The 21,228-nt window shown below is 36.8% G+C and overlaps 1 protein-coding gene across 8 annotated transcripts in view; it reads left to right on the top strand.

Annotated features, from left to right (window-relative positions):
* Positions 1-21,228, top strand: part of LOC117408938 (low-density lipoprotein receptor-related protein 1B-like) — a 340,463-nt gene that overhangs the window by 117,057 nt on the left and 202,178 nt on the right. For all 8 annotated transcript variants that reach the window (XM_034014443.3, XM_034014419.3, XM_059032361.1 and 5 more), the window contains exons 4-7: positions 876-995; positions 2,276-2,404; positions 10,065-10,322; positions 14,214-14,376. In XM_034014443.3, the coding sequence (XP_033870334.3) occupies positions 876-995; positions 2,276-2,404; positions 10,065-10,322; positions 14,214-14,376 (670 nt within the window). The remainder of the gene's footprint in view (positions 1-875; positions 996-2,275; positions 2,405-10,064; positions 10,323-14,213; positions 14,377-21,228) is intronic.

Below are 21,228 nucleotides of genomic sequence, written 5' to 3'. Positions count from 1 at the left end.
CAAAATAAGATTTCCTACATAAATTCAGAAGTCTTTTGAACCACGTGGGTTTTTCATTGTCTTATAATATTACTAAATGGATATTCTGATGAATAGCAGACTATCAAATATAGATCTGTGAGTTTTGCAATATTGCACTGGCTTTTCTGGTGTTTGAATAATACGTGGCATTTAAATAGACATGGTACCCTTTAAACGCTTTGTGATGCTGGTCCACTATGAAAGGCGCTATATAAAATAAAAATTGAATGAATGTAATTTTTTTTTTGGGGGGGGGCTTTACAGTTTGCACTGTCTTAGCTTGTAAAAAGGTCAAGATAGTTTTTGTGTGACCAACCATATTGCAAGCACTGTGGTGAGCAAATTATTAGTAACTGGTTAGGGAAATTGCATTTAGCTTGACTTAAAGGGTGCAACAGGCTGGTGCGCTTGCTGGTTGTAGGAGCATTGCAGGGAGAAGCCCAACAGCTGCCTGACACTACTTGAAATACCTTCTTATACTAGAGGTAATTTGCTTCAGTTGAAATGGAATTTAAATTACCCTTTATGATTTGGTATGTCTTTGATTTGGAGCATGGATGGGAAAGGTGATGGAGGTTGCACTCATGCACTCATCAGTGAGAGGGTGAGAGACTGTTCCTGGGGATAAAATTATCTTTGAAAACAACCCCCCCCCATCTCAAGGGCTAGTGAATATATTTTTTAATAAATAATTTTTCAATTTAAAGCTAGGTTGTTAAGTGCTGCCTGATCAATAGACTGTTAGGGGGTCTTAAGATTTACTGAAAAAGAATTGATCCATAAGAGATAAAGGTTAAACACCAAAACAATATCTAAACAATTTAAATTAAATGATTCTCTGTTTTTTTTTTCAGAACTCTTACCAAAATGTCATCGATTAGGATGTCAGTATGCTTGTGTCATGACAAGAAATGGAACATTTTGCTACTGTGGAGATGGCTTTGAAGTAGCAGAAGATGGCCATAGTTGCACAGGTAGTCAGAAAACAAAACATACTGTGCAGTTTTTATTGAAGTTACAATGACACTTTAATTACAGTACAATGAAAACTATTATACATTTAAAAGTACTGTGCATTTTATTGAAAATACGGTTATAAGCGAACTTTTAAAAAGTATACACAGCAAAGAACTGTACTTGAAATCTGCATATCCCAACTGCTATGCTCATTTCTCAGCTTTGTGTCTCATAGTGGTCATACTGATTATGGGCATTTTTAAACCACAAGAGCAAGATGTCTCAACATCAGGGTATTCAGCAAATTGGAAATGCTGATGACTTGCATGAACAATTTGCTGTCCACTTTTGTCTGCAAGGATAATGCACATTGTTCCTTTTTTATTTCAATACTTCATGGAAATGGCATTGATGCATGAGCACGATACCAACTCAAACTGTGTCTGTGGCAACTTGAAATGATCAACAGTGCCAAAACAGAACTAAAATACAGTACAGAGGTACTAATCTGTTTAATCTAGGCTTGTTTTAATGAGAATTTACTGCATGTATTGTGATGGAGTGTATGTTTCTTACCTATATGGGCAGGTAACAGGACCCTGGGCATACTGAGTTTGGTAAGGGCAGGTAAAGCCAGGGTTTATCTAAAGTTGAACAGATTAGCAGCTCAATCACCTAATCACCTCAATTGCTAATTGGAAACAGCTGCACTTGATTCCAGTGTGTATAAAAGCTGAGGCTTTCAGTTTGTTAAGGGAGAGAAGAAAGGAGGGTGTAAGAGTAGTTGCTATTAAAAATAAATATTGTAATTAACTGGAAAAAAGAAAATATGCTTATACAATTTTGGGGAAAACAGGGCTAGCCTGTCCCCTTTATACAGAGTTTATTTGACTGTGCCTGAAGGTCAGTGAGTTTAGGGCCCGAAAAGGGGTTAGGTTTATTTGTGTATTTTTTGTTTTACACTGTTAAAGCGACAGAATCCTTGTTGTCTACTGTTGTAAATAAAAGTGTGCTATGGTATTTAACAGTATCTTGAGCCTCTGGAGTAATTCCTAAAGCAGCAAGAAGGTAATCATGTGATCAGAGGTGCCTTCCTACACCGGACGACAGGGGGCGCTACATCACAGTATTTATTCATAGCCACATAGCACAGCTAACAACCTACAAATTACAAAAAGTAGACACAGAAGTTGCTTTGAAAATGCATTATTTTTTTGTCATGTATGAAGTGATTATGGATTTAGGTCAGGCTTTGAATACATTTATTGCTTATGAATTACCTCTCCTTTTCTTTCAGATTATGATGAATGTGCTGTGTATGGGACTTGTAGCCAAACCTGTATGAACACCTATGGGTCATATGGATGCAGCTGTACAGAAGGATATATAATGCAATCTAACAGAAAATCCTGCAAAGCTAAAATAGGTGAAGTATTTTTTTCCAATGCAGAGCTGATACGAGTTATGGGAGTTGGTGTATTAAATGACTGTGCTTCTTTCTCTCATCACTTTTTAAAATCATACTGTACTTTTTGCCTTTTTAAAACTATTAGAGACCAAAAATAACAATTTAAAATATTTTTTTTTTCTGTTTTGTTTAATTATGCATGTAGATACAGCAAAAGTATGATCATTAACCCATTAAAATTGTAGTTTGCGCAGCTCAGCCTGCCATTGTTTCTTAAAATAGTGATTTATTACTTAATTCAGTGTTGGGGGTATAGTAACCACAGAAAAGTATACCCACCATGACAATATTGCAAGGTTTGCAGCCAAAATACTATAGCTTTTATCACAAACCAAACAGTATGTGGTCTAAGTACAGTACAATGACAGTAATAACTCCCAGTACAATAGACCTCCCGAGTGGCGCATCCGGAAAAGGCACTCTGCCGGAGTGCAGGATGTGCCCTATAGCTTGGAGATCACCGGTTTGAATCCAAGCTTTGCCACTGCTGACTGTGGATGGGAGTTCCCAGGGGGCAGTTGGCCAAGCGCTGCCTGATAGGGGTTAGGTTGGCTAGGAAGTCCTTTTCTTACTGTACACCAGCACCCCCTGTGGCTGGTTGGGCACCTGCAGGCCAGTCTGTATGCAATTCAGAACTGCGTGGTCCTCCGACGCTGTAAGTTCTGCACGGTGGGCTTGTAGAGCAAAAAAAAAAGCGGATGGCTGACAGCACTCGTTTCGGAGGACGCAAGTGCTTGTCTTGAGTTAGTTCGGGGGTTGCAGCGGTGAGCCAGGTTGACTAATAATTGGACATTACAAAAATTGGGGAGAAAAATTGAAAAAATGAATACGAATAATTGGTCAAAAACAAAAATAAATAAATAATAATCCCAGTACAATACATGTACTGGCAATAGGATACATTATGCATTGATACTGTTATGTATAATGACAACCATGATAGCAAAGCATTAGAAAATACATTTAAAGTTTATTCAATATACAATATTAAAGCTCAATGTTTCACTTAATCTGAAATTCATACTATAAGACTATACAACTATATGACTGACAAAACATTTTTAATGCATGAATAAGATGTAGTACAATTATAGTAAGATGGACAATGTAAACCACAATATGAATCGACTAATAACTGGATAAAGAATGTAGATAAATAAAAGTATTTTAGTTGACTGATTTGTTGTTGGGGAAGGTCCAACACAGGTGCCTCTAAGAATTATTTATTTAGAACAAAGTAAAATATTTATTATCAGTAAGGAGTGCAGAATATTGTAACCATTACAGTCCATATACAATACATATTGCGAATAGTGCACCTTAAGTTATTACCCCCCAATTGTCAAAACACTTTTAAATCAAATCAATTTTCTTTGTTCAAAATCAATTCTGTGAACAAAGGTGAACTATAAAATAATAAAATTAGGGTAGTAGACATTCTGCATTGTCACGTCTCATGAGAAGTAGCAGATGGTAACATTGTACTTTTATGTGGGTGTGAATACTTCTATAGCTGGAACAACTTAACACTAGAACCACCGAGATTTCAGACTACGTACATCCGCTGTACCTGCAAAATGTGCGGCTCCATTTTAAAACAGCTTCGATATGAAAGTGAAAAACAAACAAAAGGATACAACTTAATATTTTTTATTTATAAACAGCATACATAACATTTTCAGAGCAGAAACTCCGTATTTACATTGAAAATTAAACCTTTTTTCTTTTTTTTTTTCCAAAAAGAGCACATACATAATAAACATGAAAAATTGTAATAAAATAGATTTTACGCAGTAAACTTCTGTGTAAACAAGTGTAGAAAGCTGTATGCACATATAACATTATAAAACATAAATAACTAGTTATAAAAATAACATAAAACAAAAATGTAACATAACTTATGCAACGTGAAAGTGCTTTGAGTGAAACAGTGTTCAAAGGCTCTGTCTGTCTGTCTTTCTTCAGAGTTTTATTACAGCTTTCTAAGTACAATCTATGCAGAAAACACGCTTTTTAACTGTACCAGTGCATTTGCCACAGACTGCCTTTTCATAATGGGCACAGACATCAAAAGTTCTGTTTTTATTGCATTTAGCAACCTGGCACCTGTCTTTTATTCTGTGGGCACAGCGCTGGCTGAAGGTTGAGGGGCATTTGCCAGCCGGCTTCATGTCTTTTATAAAAAAAAATTCTGCCGTAGCTCCAGGGCTAACTGCAAAATGAAGTCCCTCCGAGTGATTGTATTGCCAGTGCACTCCTTGTACAAAACCAAAGTGTTGATGGCTGTCAGGTCCTAAACATTATAAAAAACAGCCACCTTTGTACCATCTTTGACAGAATACAGTCGTGCCATTTGATCCAGTATATTCACACCGTACTTTGTTGCATTGTAAAATTCAACAGTCTCCTGCTTTCGTTTAGCCTCTGTCCTGGTGGTCACTGATTTGTGCAGAGAGCTTAGAATAAGGACATTTTTAATTTTTTTTTACACCTGTACACACTCAGGGTAGCACAGTCATTCTGCCTGAGGAGTGTAGTGGAGTACAGGGGGGCTCGCATGGCTTGAGCTGTTGGAAATGCCCACTTCAAATGTCGCCTCACCACTGCAGAGTCTTAAATAATATATCATAAATGAACATTGTGCTGCAAAGCAGAATATTCAGCCCTGCAGTTGCTTTAATATTTTAAGAACCTTTAATGATATTACAATCTTCATTAACCATCTGCGCCATTTGTCTCTTTCTGGATCCAAATTTAATACTGCAAGATTCTTTTCACGTAACCCTTTGCAGTCCATTTATTAAGTGCGTGTCAGGCGCGTTAGGTCCAATTTATTTTCACACGCGCAGTTAATTTTAGACGCGCTGTTTAAAAGTATTTTTTTTCCAAAGTCAAATGGGTTTAAAAGGCCCTGCATATCAACAAAGCACTCACTAGGCATCTCCAGCCTCGCCCCATCCCTTTCATTTGCTATAGTTTTCACATATGCTAAGAAATAAATAATAATAATAATAGTCGTACATACCGATCAATCATCTCCTGATCACTCGTTTTATCATCAAATGCCTCAATAATGCGATCCAAGTCATTATTTTATTACTATAACATCTGAAAAAAGCTCTGCAAATGTCCATGATATTCTCTGAGCGCTGATGCAGTCACAGCTAGCTTGTTTCCTTATGGCCGCCGTTATCTGATGCCAGGGGCAAGTATGACTATTCATGAGATACCCTTTTTTTTTCGGCTTGTCTCGGCTCGTCGCTCCCACTCGGCCATTGAATGGTTCTCTGCTTTTTCTGGAGAAAAAACAACTAGAAACCCGTTTTGAAGATCAGAATGCTGTTTTTTTTTTGTATGACCGCTACATGTATTAAATACTGTTTAGCTTTGTGGATGACAAATGCACTGTATTTATTTTGAAAAGGATTACAGTACCTGCTCATGACGAGATGTAAGATATGTAAATATAATAATTTTAGACCTGCAGTATAACATGTAAACATGCATTCTCTAGTCTAGCGCCAACACTCCAATTTTATAAAAAGATTCATTCATAGCTTTCCATGAGCGATATTCCATTCTTACCATACAAAACCCACTTGTGTCATTAAATCAGCTTCTTTACTGAATGCCAAAAGCAGCATCTGCTTTAACTCTGATACAGAAGGATATTCATATGAACATGTGTTGTGATTTGTTTCATAATAACGTTTGAGGTTGCTCGCCTTGTAGTAGGCTACAGTGTGTACGATTTGTTGCAGATAAGACACAGGTTTACCACTGTTTTCAGTGAAAGCAAACTCTTTCTCCCAGTCTGGTTCAAAGCCTCATAAGTTAGTTTATTTTTTTTTTCAATGCCATTGTCTCCATGAAACTAATAAACACGTAATTCAAAATTATGAGAATTACTTTCAGCTGCACATCCAGCTTCGAAATATGCATGTGCCAGCGAGCAGTGTCGAAAGTCAACAAGAGACAAAATAACCTTGCAGTGAACATGCAGGCTCAAAGAAACAGGAGCAAGAGAACGAGAGAGAAGAAAGAATAATTAACAGGAATGAATACAGAGAACACAAATAATAAACTTGTTGTGTTTATTTTTACTTTCTCTCTCGTTTATTATTCTTTCTATAGTTCATTCAAGCCGCAAAGTGTGCATCACCCTGCATTTCATGGGGAGCCGCACTTTAACTGCAAAAGAGCCGCGGTTTGGCCACCTCTGCTCTACTGTGTCAGTAGGACACCACACACCAAACTCTCATTAGCACTTAAAACAGTTTGGTAAATTGTAATATGCAGAAAATAACAGAAATAAAGCTGTAGCAGGATAGCATGGAAAATAAGAAACATTTTCAGGGAATGGAAGAAATAAAGAGATAATCCCCTCTGAAAGGTAACATGACATTCAAACATATTACAGATGTATGCTTTTCCCAAGCACTGAGGGAGGGACTTGACAAAAGCTGTGTGTCTTAAACAGTGGGAGCAATTCAAAAGTAGTATGTCAGTGAATGATTGTAACTCAAGTATCGTAGCAACAGAATGAGATAAACTGAATGCTGAGTAAAGGATGATGGTATATGATATAAAGGCTCTTGACTGAAGGGCACATGGATGTTGTGGAGGAGGCTATGTGGTCCAGTGGTAAAGAAAATGGCTTGTAACCAGGAGGTCCCCGGTTCAAATCCCACTTCAGCCATACAATACATACAATTATCCATTTATACAGTTGGGTTTTTATTGGAGCAATTTAGATAAAGTACCTTGCTCAAAGGTACAACAGCAGCGTTCCCCACTGGGGATTGAACCCACAACCTTCTGGTCAAGAGTCCAGAGCCCTAACCACTACTCCACACTGCACGCTGCTGGATAAAGGCGTCTGTTAAATAAACAAATAATAATAATTATGAAGCACCTCAGGCCCGACTCGGCCGGTTACATTTAACTAGTAAAATATATATAGTGCACATGGCTTTCGTTGCATGAATCCTGGAAAATGGGCCAGTGTGCCAAAACAATTTTTTAAAAACATAACTACGAACTAATACTAACTTTACCGCCGCACGTCATATTTGTTGTACTGTCAGTATCTGAGACTACGTACTGAAGTGCTGTGATGGTACTCATTCCCATGGCACATCTTTTACAAATCGGGTTTTCTACAACTAAGCAACCAATAAGCCAAAAGGAAAGCGCTGAAATCAATAAATCATAAAGAAAGTAATTATGAAAAAAAACTGAAGACGAACATTCAGGCTGGCACCAAATTGAAACTTTGACAACCCGCTAATCGCACTTAACAAAACGGTATTTAATAGCGTTTTATTTTTATGAGTAGAAGAAATAAGATACAAAAAAAAAAGAAAACACTATTAAATACAGTTTTGTTAAGTGTGATTAACGGTTGCGGGTTTGCTTGTGAAAGAGTTGTACACATACATTTTCAAATCTTGAATACAGTATTTTCATTTTCTGACAAGCACAAAAGTGTGCGTGTAACATATATATTGAAAGGCTTCGTTTAGCCACTTTCTTTTGAGACATGGGCTCTCTTTGGTTACCATACACAGTTAGAAACATACTGAAAATAAAAACCATCATGAAAAAATATGGAAATATATTGGGCCAGATAAAATTGCATCTGGGCCAGTAAAAACACTAGCTCAGTGGCCCAAGGGGCCAGTAGTTAAAAACCTGAACGTAGAACCCTGTTTTCCCCACCTGGTGATAATCATAAATTTACTCCTTGCACTGAAGTACTGTATTGATGCTTGCAAAATGTTGTAATAAAGAAAACATGTGGTGTGCAGTGACGCAGGGAAGAGAGACCCATTGACGTTACATTAAGAAGCTCTAATAAAGGACTGTAGGAGTAATTTCACTGCAGAATGTTTTCATGATTTTTGTAAAGCTAAATCTTTTTCTATGAACAATAGTGAATTAGCCTACATTCATTAAGGGTTATTTTTTAAAGATTGTCAAAAACATAATAACCACCCCCCTTTCAAAACGTAGCCTGCTTTTTGGTGTGTATTCTAAAGTCTACATATATGCAAATACATTTCATATGGCAGCAAGATCAAATTACATATTTTGAAAGAATGCACACTTCAACAAATCTGTTTCTACAGTGTTTGAAAAATCTATAGAATACAGGACAAAGAAGTAAAGGGAAGTACAGTATTGTTTACTTGTTTATCATGTTGATATTAGTTATTCCATATGAAACTAGTGCAATGTAAATACCAATAAATAATTAAGTCATTTTCACACTCTGCAGGCACATTCCAACAACACACATTCACCTGTTTATTATTTTTCTAATAACATTTCTAAATCGTAAATGTAATAATCAACTTTTATTTTCAACACATTTACTTTATTTCCAAGCAATATGGAGAACGTGCTGTCTGTAAACCATCACACAGAACAACATGAGAAAGCTTATGTTGGCTTAATGATAGCCTGTGACGGTGCAGTGGGTGTGGATGTGGAACACACGTCACAGAGTCACTTATAGGTGCAAAAACTACAATGGTAGAGGGTGAACTTTATTAAAAGGGAAACACAGTCCAAAGCAACAAAAATACAAATCACAAGTCCCAATAGAGCAAGTCCCTCTCAGCTCTTTGGGTGCACTTTTGGGGTGGTGAAAAGTGCAGGTGCTCAGGTGCTGAAGTGTCCAGTTCAGTTGTGCGGGGCATGTGATGTCCAAGGTGAAAAGTGCTGGCAGTAGTGCGGCAGCTTCTTGGCGTCTGACCCCGGTCCTGACGATAAACAAATCAAAACACGTAGCACACAAACAAACACACAGCTCAGCCACCCAGGTTTAGTATTACCTCAAAGTCCCCCACTTACAGAATGACAGCCCTTATATACTAGGAGACTCCACCCCATGATCAGCACGACTCAACACACCTGCCAGTTATCTAATGCAGCACAGCTGATCACAGTAATCTTGTCCCCTAATATGGTCATTCCGCCCTGCACCAAGATGGCCGACTTCCTTTTTCGCCCCTCTCTCCAAGCCGGCCCGTCTCTGAACAGGCGTGCAAGTACCTCTGCTTAGCGCCCTCTTGGGTCGGGAGGGAGATTTGCAGCTCAGATCCTCACGCTCCCTGTCACATAGCCTATCATTGTGAATGGGATATGCAAAGTCTTAAATATGAACGGAACTTGATGAGTTCTAAATGTATACTCTATCCGCATTCCGCACCAAACTCCACTGTCATCTGTGTTTTTTAGTCCCTTTCTAGTGCATAAAATCATAAGCATTAACAAGCAACTGCTGCATGTAGCAGCTAGATTTCTTACAACCACTTGTGTGTGTTGTATTCAGGTGCTTTATCGGCTCAGCAGCACATTTATTTCATTGAGGTATGGCACCGACTCTCCAAATAATTACGTTTCTCTGGGGTTGTATTTTAACATGAAATTCTTCTTAATGAACATGGTAAAATGTAAATCCAGCACCATGGAATAGCTCATCAAGAAAATGAACATCAGGCTGCGACAACAACAGCGTTTCAATATCCGATTCTGAAACTGCATGTATTCAGCTGATGCACGACCAAAAATGAAATGTTTCTGAAGCACTTGTTTTTTTCTTCCCTTTCAGAACCCACAGACAGACCTCCAGTGCTCTTGATTGTTAGCTCGGAAAGTATTGCAGCAACATATCTTAATGGAACCACAGTACCAACACAAAACTCATTGCACAGCAATGGGGCTCTTACATTGGACTTCAATTATGATGAAGAATCAGTTTGTTGGGTTACGGCTGTTGAATCTACAAGTCAATTACGATGTGCCAAGATGACAAAGTTAAAGGGTTTTTCAGAAGAACAAGAAATCAGAACAGCACAAAACCTTCACAGTAAGGGTATTTTTTCTTGCTTTGGTGATATTAAGAATGTATGTAATATGGTTTTAACCAGATGCACTGAGATAAAGTTTATATATATATATATATATATATATATATATATATATAAATGTACAGGTAGTGGACACAAAAATGGAAACACCAATGTAAAGTCACTTAATAGGGCATTGGGCAACTATGGTATCCCGCTCTGTGGAGTTCTCGGTGGACCATTTTTGATGAAACTGGCTGCTCGTGCCCCAGGTTGAAATTTGCAGTCAGTTGATCTGCAGTTACTCGACTGTTTTGCCTTGCACTTCGGATTAATGCACGGATATCACAATCCTGGAGTATGCGCTTCCGCCCACTGTTGCCCTTTGCTGATGATGTCTTTCCCTCGGAGTTCCATGCCAACATCACCTTAGACACCGTTGCTCATGAAACATCAGCAAGTTGAGCTGTCTTGGTCACTGAAGCTCCTGCCAAATGCACCCCAACAATCACCCCTCTTTCAAAGTCACTGAGGTCTCCTCTTGCAGCCATGCTAGACATAAGTATAGGCAACCAGGCCTGTCCAGCATTTTTATACATGACACTAAGCATGCTGGGATGTTATTTGCTTAATTAACGCATGAGTCACACCTGCGTGGAAGCCCTTGCTTTCAATAAACTTGGTGTCCCTCATTTACCCAGGTGTTTCCATTTTTTTGTCCACTACCTGTATGTATGTATGTGTGTGCGCGTGTGTGTGTGTATATATATATATATGGAATGGAAGAATTTTTTTTTTCAATGATTCATTATGAAGCAGTGTAACATTTTATTCAGATAAGTTTCATAAGGAGCAATACAACAGCAATTTACTAAAATAGGACAAACTGAGCAAGTGTACACAGGGTTGTGTCTCATGTTTCAGATACCAAAATTTAATCTTAAAAACAAATTGCTTCCCAGAGCTTGAGTTTTAAAAGAAATGCTTGCAAGTTTTTGGCTTTCTGATTTCTAATTTGAGAAGTATGTGATTTTGAGGTCTGGAACATAACATAACACAAGTACATAACAGAAATTCGTTAACATGTGTTAGGCTTCAAGTAAAGTTAAAAGGGATTTTTTTTAAGTCATCTTGCTCAATACACCTGAAAAGCATTATGGTTCTTAAAGGGTTTGTTTAACTTTAGACTACAAATTACATAGTTTTTGTTTTCCCCCCCCCCCAAAAAAAATGTAGGTTTTGATTCTTCTGATCTTTTGGACCCAGCATAGTTTGCAGCTGCCATTTTCCACCCCAGATCATTAAAACACAATTTTGAGCAATACTTACTTGTAGTAAAATAATGGTTTCACTCTCATGCAGTTTATGAAGTGCTGTACTGCTCTGATTTACCAAGCTTCACAAAGTAAGTTACATTTATCTCAATGCTTGCCAGAGGATACACAATCATTGCTACTGTGTTGCTTCATTTTATGTCAATGTTGTATCTCATAACAAGACACCCAAATCTTCTATCAATTCAAGTATTTCATTATGAAAGCTTTGATACATAAAAACAATCAATTCCCTTTAAAATGTTATTGTGAATATCAAATAGAAAATACAATTGATTTAGACTGGGGAGGAGAAAATCAGTGAATGGGTGTCTAGCTTGCAGCCTAGATAAATAATGTATTTGATTTTCACGACATCATGTATTTGTCTTTAGTATAATACAGACTTTTTTCAGCTGGAATGTATATTAAGCTCAATATTGAAATGACAATTCTTCTGACCGTTATACTAAGTGCCAACAACAAAACTATTCAGAGAAATATGTCTGCCACCGACATTTCACCAATCAGTCCTGGTTAAAGAAGAAAAAAACTTTTCCATGTGGTCCAAATAGGTTGAAGTGTCTGGTATGCAAGCACTGGAATACGAATGTGTCTCTGCAAATACAGTAATTCCAGTTACCAGGGCACGTGACCATTCTATTCTATGTCTGCAAGTGTGACTGACTAGCACACTATAATGGGGAAATAACTAGCTTCATAAAGCAGTTCTTTATGTTTAGATTTAATCGATTGCTTATTGCCAAACAAGACAGATTATCTCATATTGAATGTCATTGGTTAATTTATTTCCATTCATTTACAATAATAGATGTTTTTTTTTTATATATATCTTGCTTAACGTGATAAAACCACTTATTTTAAAAGCAATGGAAACAAAATCAAGTACATGACTAAAATGTGTAGCAAAATGACAATTGGTGGTTAACGATGTGAGAAATCTGAGAGAGGGACTTGACAAGACATTTTGGAATAGTAAAATAGATCCTGTACTGATTTAATATCTGGAAAGGGATTAGGATAACACAATTATTTTACCCCGTAGAAGTGGATGGTTTTGTTTCTACAGATTTCTGGGCATGACCACAATAAGACCATCTCTTGCTATCCGTCCCCCAGCCTTTTTACCATATGTGTGATAACATTACTACTGGAAGCAAATTATACTCTAATTGTATGATTGCAACAGATGACTGCACATGTTTGAAGTAAATATGAAATTCTGATTTACAACTTGAGCAGATTTATAATGAGCTGTTCCATCGGCAGTTAAAATTATGACTGTAATAATATAGCTCAATAAATCAAAATTGTGTCAGACAGCTCAGGTTCAATTCTGTAAGGACTTGTCTCCAGATATATAAAGCTTGAATAGAGTAGGCTTTACAGAAACTTAGCATCTTACAACTGCAGGAGGGATAGATTTTTAATAAGGTTGTATAGACAGCACTAGAAACTGAAACCCTCAATTAGGTAGATCAATGAGGGCTCCTCACACTGTCCAATCAATGCAAAAAATAAATGTGGTGAACTTGTTTTGGAGTGGACTCCAAACACATTTTCTTCTAATCATATGATCTTTGTAGCACTTTAGATGAGAGGTTGTGCATAACCGTTTAATAACATGGTAATAACTGGATAAATGCCAACTTGCATGGTGACTACTGGTGGAATACAAGTAAAATTACATTGAAATGGTCTGTACCATGGTATTGCCAGGTAGCCTACTTATATTAGGTGACAAGCTGTTGTTAAGAAGGTCATTTCCATGTAATTACACAGCCATTGCCATGTAAGAGCAGGAACGATTGGTACAGTAAGTACCAAGTTCTTCTATAATTACATGGTTATTCCTGCCCCGTTAACTCACAACTACTGAGTTCTGTCTTCATATGCTTGACTTTAGTAGTATAAAAATCACTAGATCAGAGTTTCAATCTCCACACGTAGTTTGGTTCTTTGTATCTGTGTTTTTTTTTTCCACAGATTAATAGGAACAAGACTTGGTTTCTTGCATATACTAAATTAATTAGTATTACCGTAAAATGTAAAATTAGCAAGTTACGCAGTGAACTGAATACTATACAACTAGAATTATTTTTTGTCCTATATATTTGAATAAACTGTAAATAGTAAGCTGGTTAGTTTAATAAACTAATAAACTGAAACAAAGAAACAAAATCAATGCAATATGTGCAGGATATAGGAAATAACATGTTTTGTGTTTCTTGTAAACATGATAGGTTGTTCTGAATCTCTTTAATACTCTGCTTTCTATACATGTAGATTAAAAAAAAAACAGTATATTAGTAGGGCCCACAACAGAAGGATTTCAGCATATGATGTTTATTTGGAGATCTTAATATAGCCACTTGAGCTGCAGTTTTCCCCCCAATCAATTTTCAAAGGAATATATATATATTTTAAGTAATTAATTAAACTGTGTTAAGACACTCTTAAATGTTTGTTTGCTTAGCAACATCATTCAAATGTTACAGGTATTATAGCACCAGCCATGTTGTCTTTGAATCTGATGTTTAATTTTCAATGTTTTTTTTTCACACTTTTTATTTCTAGATGTGGAACAAATGGCCATTGACTGGCTAAGTGGCAATTTTTACTTTGTGGATCGGATCAGTGACCGAATATTTGTATGTAATCACAATAAAGATGCTTGCGTCACTCTCATTGATCTTGACCTCCATAATCCAAAAGGAATTGCTCTCGATCCACTCATGGGGTAAGTACAAGTTTCTAGTTCACCTGTACCAGCTATGATTTATTTTTATGTAAGCTCTGTTTTCATTATGCTGAATGGGAATTTGATGAGTTCATGTTTGTTTTCAGCAATTTAATCCATCTTGCATAGATCTGAAACAAGTCATGGAAGGTGGGTGCAAATGTTAAAGCCAAAATAAATCCCATAATTCTCCTCTAGTCTCTTTGTGGAATGATTGATTATTTGACCTCCCTTCAGATATAAGTCTGGTTGTCAAGTAATTAAGTTACAGCTAATATAACAATTGAAATTTGCTTTATTAAAAAAAATCATTACTAAACAAGTTTGTGTCACAGCTGATTTTTTACACAATGAATCATTCAATATGTGGTAGGCCTATCTGGTTAGAGGACAAAAAGGTCCTAGTAATGGTCAGTTTCATCTTAAGTGGTCAATCTGGCTTTTTTTTTAAAATCAGTAACAGACCATGCTAAATTTAACAATATTTATGATGTTTATAGTTTCAGTATTCTGTATGTTGTGATGTTTAGTCCTTTTGTATGGTCATGTGAATATTAAGATACAAAATTATTATTTTAGGGGTAATATACCGTACAGTGCCTGTGTAATGAACACGGTATTAAAAAAAGCCACAAAACTAAATTCATTTTATTCAGTGTGTGCATATTTCAATCAGGCAAGCCTTAATATATGTGCATGCAAGTTAGTGAGGTGAAATATTTCATACTTTACTGCATAGCTCTAGATACAGGTGATAAAACAATCAATGCTGTGATATTTACTAAGGATCTTATGTAATAACCAGTTAGATGTTCTGTAGATTTCTTCTAAAGACACAGATGAGAAGGTTTCATAATCTTGTTGACACAGGTTATGTCTGAATCCTTGAGGAATGATAACTAGTGCAGGCACATACAGGTCCTCATACTCCCGTAATAACTGCCAGCTTATTTGGAAATGCATTCTGAAACTTCTATAGGAGACCAGGGGCCTATTGCACAAAATTGGTTTAAAAGAGCCAGGTTTAGTTTAAGTTATCTGGTTTGAGTTAACAGGATATAATTTGGTTGCAAGATTAATCTAAATTAATCTAGATAACTCAAGGCAGGTTAATGTGTCTATCTATGCACGTTGTACCAACTGTGAGTGTGTTGTCATGGTAATCTTTATTAATGGTCATCTGAAAAAAATGAAGAAAAGGGCAACTTTCTTTACTGCTTCCGAGCAACAAATTTGAATTTCAACATATGATAATGTTAAAGAATTTTTTTAGCAAAAAAAAACAAAACACAGCTATTGCCAATAAAGCCAGGGTGGCAGCCTGGCAAACTGTAACTAAAGCTGTTAGCGCGTAAGTATACAGTCGTATCCCGAGTACACAAGCACAAATCCTCTGACTTTATTATTTATATTATATATTATTTATATCCCGCTGTATTTTGATTAATAGAAAATTAGGTATGGTCATAATTTATAGACAATATCCTAAAGAATATATACAGACAGTACTATATTTATTTTAATCCACCGCACCAATCACGTTGGGAAACCCTATATACGGTAAGTAAAAAATGTATTCATAATAATGAAATATGAAAAAATAATGAAAAATTAAAAATATGTATGTATATAGATGTTTTTTCCTTATTTATATGGACAAAAACATTAAATATATATTAGAATAATTACCTGCAATAGCATAGAATGCCTCCTTGCTAAACTGGACCATGTCCAGGAAATTTCACGAAGACTGGCAGCAACTTCTTCAGTGCCAGGTACACTTTCCTTATAGCTCTGCATATTGTTGCCTTATTAAGATTTTCGGCATCGCCGACTGTATGCAAAAATGTTCCACAGGCCATAAATCTTAGAGTTCTGCAGAGTACCTGTATATGAGTAAGGGCTCTGCTCCGTCGGGTTGTTTGCTCAAGGGAGGATCTTAGGAGATCCGCCAGATACAGGATATCATCCCTAGGGAAGCGGTATCGCTCGTACAGGGTGGAATCTGGATTATTAATTGAATCCTGGCGCTCACTGAACACCCGCTCCCAACGAAAAACCCTTCTTATAATTATAGCACCAACATATACCACTCTCGGTATAAAAGTTGACGCCATTTTCTTTTTCAGTTATATAAATCAGAATAATCTTTGTTAATCTGCTCTGAAGCAGGTTAGTTCAATCGTGATAAATTACCGTGGATTTAAGCCTGAGTTATTATCTTTTTTTGTGCAATAGACTAAGCCTGACTTTCACAATTAAACCTGGAAGTTATCAGGATAACTCTTTAAACCACTTGTGTGCAATAGGCCCCAGAAGTGTACAATAAAATGCATTTTGTGAATATTGATGCAAAATCAATGCAGATATCATGTTCATCATGTAGAGTATGACTGCCAGACTGACATGTGGATTAGTTAAATAGTTAAATGAAATGAATTGTTTAAATTGTAGCAATACTTAATATAAGCCATACTTGATGCTGCACTTTATAGAACACTGAATTGATCCATGTAACAGTATACATGTATGCATTATATTTATAGAGCTGGACTACGTGGAGATTTTAATATAAATGAAGTGGAGCAACAATCAAGCTGGCTAAAAACGTTGCCTAATAATCAAAAGAAATGTGTTTAAATGAGTGCGCGCGTTAAAAAAAGTCAAAAGGGAAGCACATACCATCAGTGTCGCATAACTATCATTATGACATAAACATATTGAACAATCATGAGGATCTAACCACAAATGTTTGGAAGAATTGCATTTACTTAAGGTTTTCACATCAGTGTGACTCTAGCATCTGATCTGAAATCCTTGTACATGTCAACAAAGAGCGGCACAGCTTGAAGAGAATCTTCAAGGTCCCCACTGGTGTTTTATTGTTTGTGAGTGTCTCTTTCTAAAAGTTCCAGTGTAACAGGAGGAAGAGTGACGGTCACTGCACCAGTTGTAACAGGTGGTGCTTGCACCCAGCAACTCCTTCACAGAAACTCGAACTCTGTGTTGTGTCTAGAAGAAATAGCCCAGCCCACGAAGTGTGTTGCTGCCTGACAGTTTTATTTTCTGATGAGTAAACACAGAAAGCAGAAAGAAAAATCATCAACGCTCACACACACACACCAGGTTACATCAGGTGTTTGCATATCAGGACTGGGACGAGTACAGGGTTGCCGGGTCCTCTCCTGAATTTCTCCCCGAATCGATCCTAAAAATCCCCCAAATCAGAGTTTCCCCACAAAATTAAAAAATGAATAAGCACGTAAAAAGCCAAGCTTTTTTATACTGAAACCTGATTTTATACTGTTACAGGAATGTACACTTGCCACTGGTCTATATCTCCCACCCCATTATGAAATGACGTGTGAAGTAGTACTTATGTATGCAGGCAGTTTTTAAAGCGACAGTACAACTTAAACATTAAAGCCTACCTTGCAATCAGCATGGCAGTACATCAGCAATGACACTAAACTGCTCTTCATCTTCATCCTGGGTGCTGCTGCTTATGTAGATCTGTGATGTAAAACACCTTGGCATTTCACTGGAGGGCTTGAACACTACAACATTTATGTTCATTTGTCTCAAGTTGTGTCTGATTCTCATTATGGCTTCTGTCAATGTCAAGGCACACTGCTTTAAATGCCACTGCAAACTCTGTGATGCTAGGCTGTACCTGAGAGGTGGCAATGTTTGGATGCAACACTGTTATCCTTTAGAGGGTTGAAATATTGTCTCGCAGTCATTTTTTAATCTCACTACAGAGACTTGCTAGGAATTCCTTGCTACGGTATTATTTTCAGCATGCCCACTTTCCAAGGTGAAATCGTAGCCAAAATTGATGGCTGCTTTGGCATAATGTAATCCTTGAAATTGTAGTTTAACAGTTCATTCCTTTTCACAAGCTGAAGCTGAGCAGGCACAACAACCTTGGTTGGTAAAGATCAGTAACATCTTCAAGTAATCTAACTTGCTCAACATTATCACATTGGAAGAATGTATTTACCCTGGTCGTCTTTTAGTATTCCCTTCAGAAAAAATATACATTTTAAAGTATCTGTCATTGTACATCTGATAAAGCTGATCAGCTGTGTAGCATCTTTCCTTATCTTTGGCCAGCATGAAGTGAAGCTTATCCCATTGATCTAAAATTAAACATATTGACTCGTGTCTTGAGAGCCACCTAGTGTTAGCCAGTTGAACCAGTTTGATGCATTTTTCATTTCCCAGGACATCAAACAGTTGTCTGTATTCATGTTGCCTCTTGATGCTATGAGCAAACCAGTTGTAAGATTCGCGAACTAGAAACTCCAGGTTTCTTGGAAGCACACTGCATGCTTTTGCTAGATGGAGAGAATGACAAATACACCTTCCAACAACTAAATGACTGCACATCTCTTTAAGCTTTGATGACACTGAACAATGTTGTCCTACCATCACATTTGCAGCATCAACACTAATGACAATTAAATGGTCGATTTTTAATCCATCAGCATACAGCTCTTTAATTAGAACATTTGTCAAAGATTCTGCATTTGCCACTTCAACATCAATATGTTTGTAAAATGTAGTCACAAGTTTACATTGTGACTCGCTGTAATAACGAATCATAGCACAAAACAACTTCATTGTTGAGATGTCTGTACTTTCGTCAGTAACTAATGAGTAGTAGCTCTTTCCAACGTCTGTTAGCAGTCCCTCAGTAAATGAAGGAGCAAGGACACGTTTTATTAATGCAGTTCATTTGGTCCTGTGCATTTTGATCTGCTTCAGTACAGTGTAACCCGCTTAATATCCCCATTACCGTGCAGAGTTATTTGGGGATATTATGCGGGTTGGGATATAAACAGGGTCTCATGTTATCCTGTGGCGCCACTACGCAGTAGAAAGTAAGGGATATTTAAGCACTCCATATTCAACCGTTCTACATATAAACAAAGATAACTGAATATAATCCATATCTGTATGTCTTGTATTGCAATACTGTACTAATATTACAGTACTGTAACATCAAATAGGTTTTTCTAAAGGATGTTTAATTAAACAATAGCAGAAATTAATTATTTGTCTAGATAGCTCAAACAAACGTGAACAATTGCTGCATACATTAATTAGCTAGCTGACATTATATCAGTGCAGGGGGAAACCAGTCCACTAAAACACTTACCACAAGTTTATTGCTGTAACGTAACATAATTACTGTAGCTAACAACTCAAACAACGCTATGTGTACACTCTAATAAAATCAGGAACAACAAAGCCAGCTCCCGATTTCGGTAGAGTTTACTAACAGTGGATCGATCAATTCCGAATTGTTTTGCAATGTTTTGATGTGAAATCTTTGGTGTTCCTAAACAGAGACATGTAATTTCCTGTTTCTGAGTGTCTGTCAGATCTTTTCTTTTTTGAGTAGACATGTTTGCTTGTAGCGAGCTACGTACAGTACATCAGGCTAGTTATGTAGCCAAAGTCAGTTTAACCGACATTTTGAAGGCGTGACTTCTGAAGTAACGCCCTTCCAGTACCGCTTTTGATAGGGTTTACACAATGTTTCTTAATCTATGGATAGTATAATTGGTTAAATAATGTATTTGAAATGGTACACCTCATCTGTGCAGCTTTGGTAAACGACACAAATGGGGATAATAAGCGGGGTTCCTAGTGATATTAAAATAGTTAATTTAACATAGAAACCTATGGTGAGTGGCAAGTGGTTTAAAAAAAAAAAAAAATGTGATAATAAGCAGGTTGGGATATTAACCGAGGGGACATTAACCGGGTTACACTGTATATCTGATTTAGGGTCAAGAGATGACAGCATTTCTGTCAGGTGATCGACGGAGGCGATAGCCATGTCATGCAAGGAAAACTGCTATTTTTAATTCAGCTTGTTTACGAGTGCCTGGTATTACTGGTGCCACAAAACGTGGCATGGAGCACGTTTTTGCTTCTCTGTCCAACATGCGTGTTTCGCTGAGTTTGCATGAGCCAACAAATCTTTTTTGTGCGTTTTCAGAATTACCTGGCAATACCGCGAAATGAGAAATCGTCTCCAGAAACCGGAGATATCCATCCTGTAAATATGGATGGAAAGAATGTTTTGCTTATGGAGAATGCATTTGCCCAGGGGGATAAAAGTCGATAATGACACATTAGAAATTTAGAGACTGCTAGCGAGTACAGTAAATAAGGAATTGTTATGCATTATTTTGTGTATCTAGTTAAAATGAAATTTGTATGTATCTGCTTTATTACTTGTCGTTCAGAACAATAAAAAAAAAGCATCAGGGTATCCTTCTGTTATCAGGTTCTTAGAAGATTTTTAGTTCGAACAAATTAAATCAATCCAAATGGAAAGTACATTATTATGCTGATCCACATATAAGCAGGTGCAATTAATTAGCATGAAAATAGAATGAATTACAATGAAGACATTTTTGCTCCAAATGAGATTAATTTTCTTTTTCATCTTTCAAAGTTCAAGGTGATCATGAAATAAATATATTTCAATCAAATACCGTATATTGAATACTACATTTAATTATAGCGTACATTTTTGAAGTGTAAGAGGTTTACATATTGCGGTTTGTATGTAAACATTTTAGCATTGCTTTATTGCTTATCTAGTATTGTTCCTGTATAGAGGGATCACTCTCCAAAATACTGGAATGCATGTTTTTACACTTTACTGTGTATAAAACTGGAGAGGAGTGTGCCAAGGAGATTGATGTGAAAAAAGAGGCTGGTTTATTTGTAGAAACTGGCATTAAGCACAACCTTAAGCAAAACAAACAAAAAAAAATGCATATATTGTCTTACTGACAGCTGGAATTATTCTTATTGTATACAGTCCAT

This window comes from Acipenser ruthenus, chromosome 10, assembly GCF_902713425.1.
Source record: "Acipenser ruthenus chromosome 10, fAciRut3.2 maternal haplotype, whole genome shotgun sequence".
NCBI lineage: Eukaryota > Metazoa > Chordata > Actinopteri > Acipenseriformes > Acipenseridae > Acipenser > Acipenser ruthenus.
This window is presented reverse-complemented; position numbering and strand designations above follow the sequence as displayed.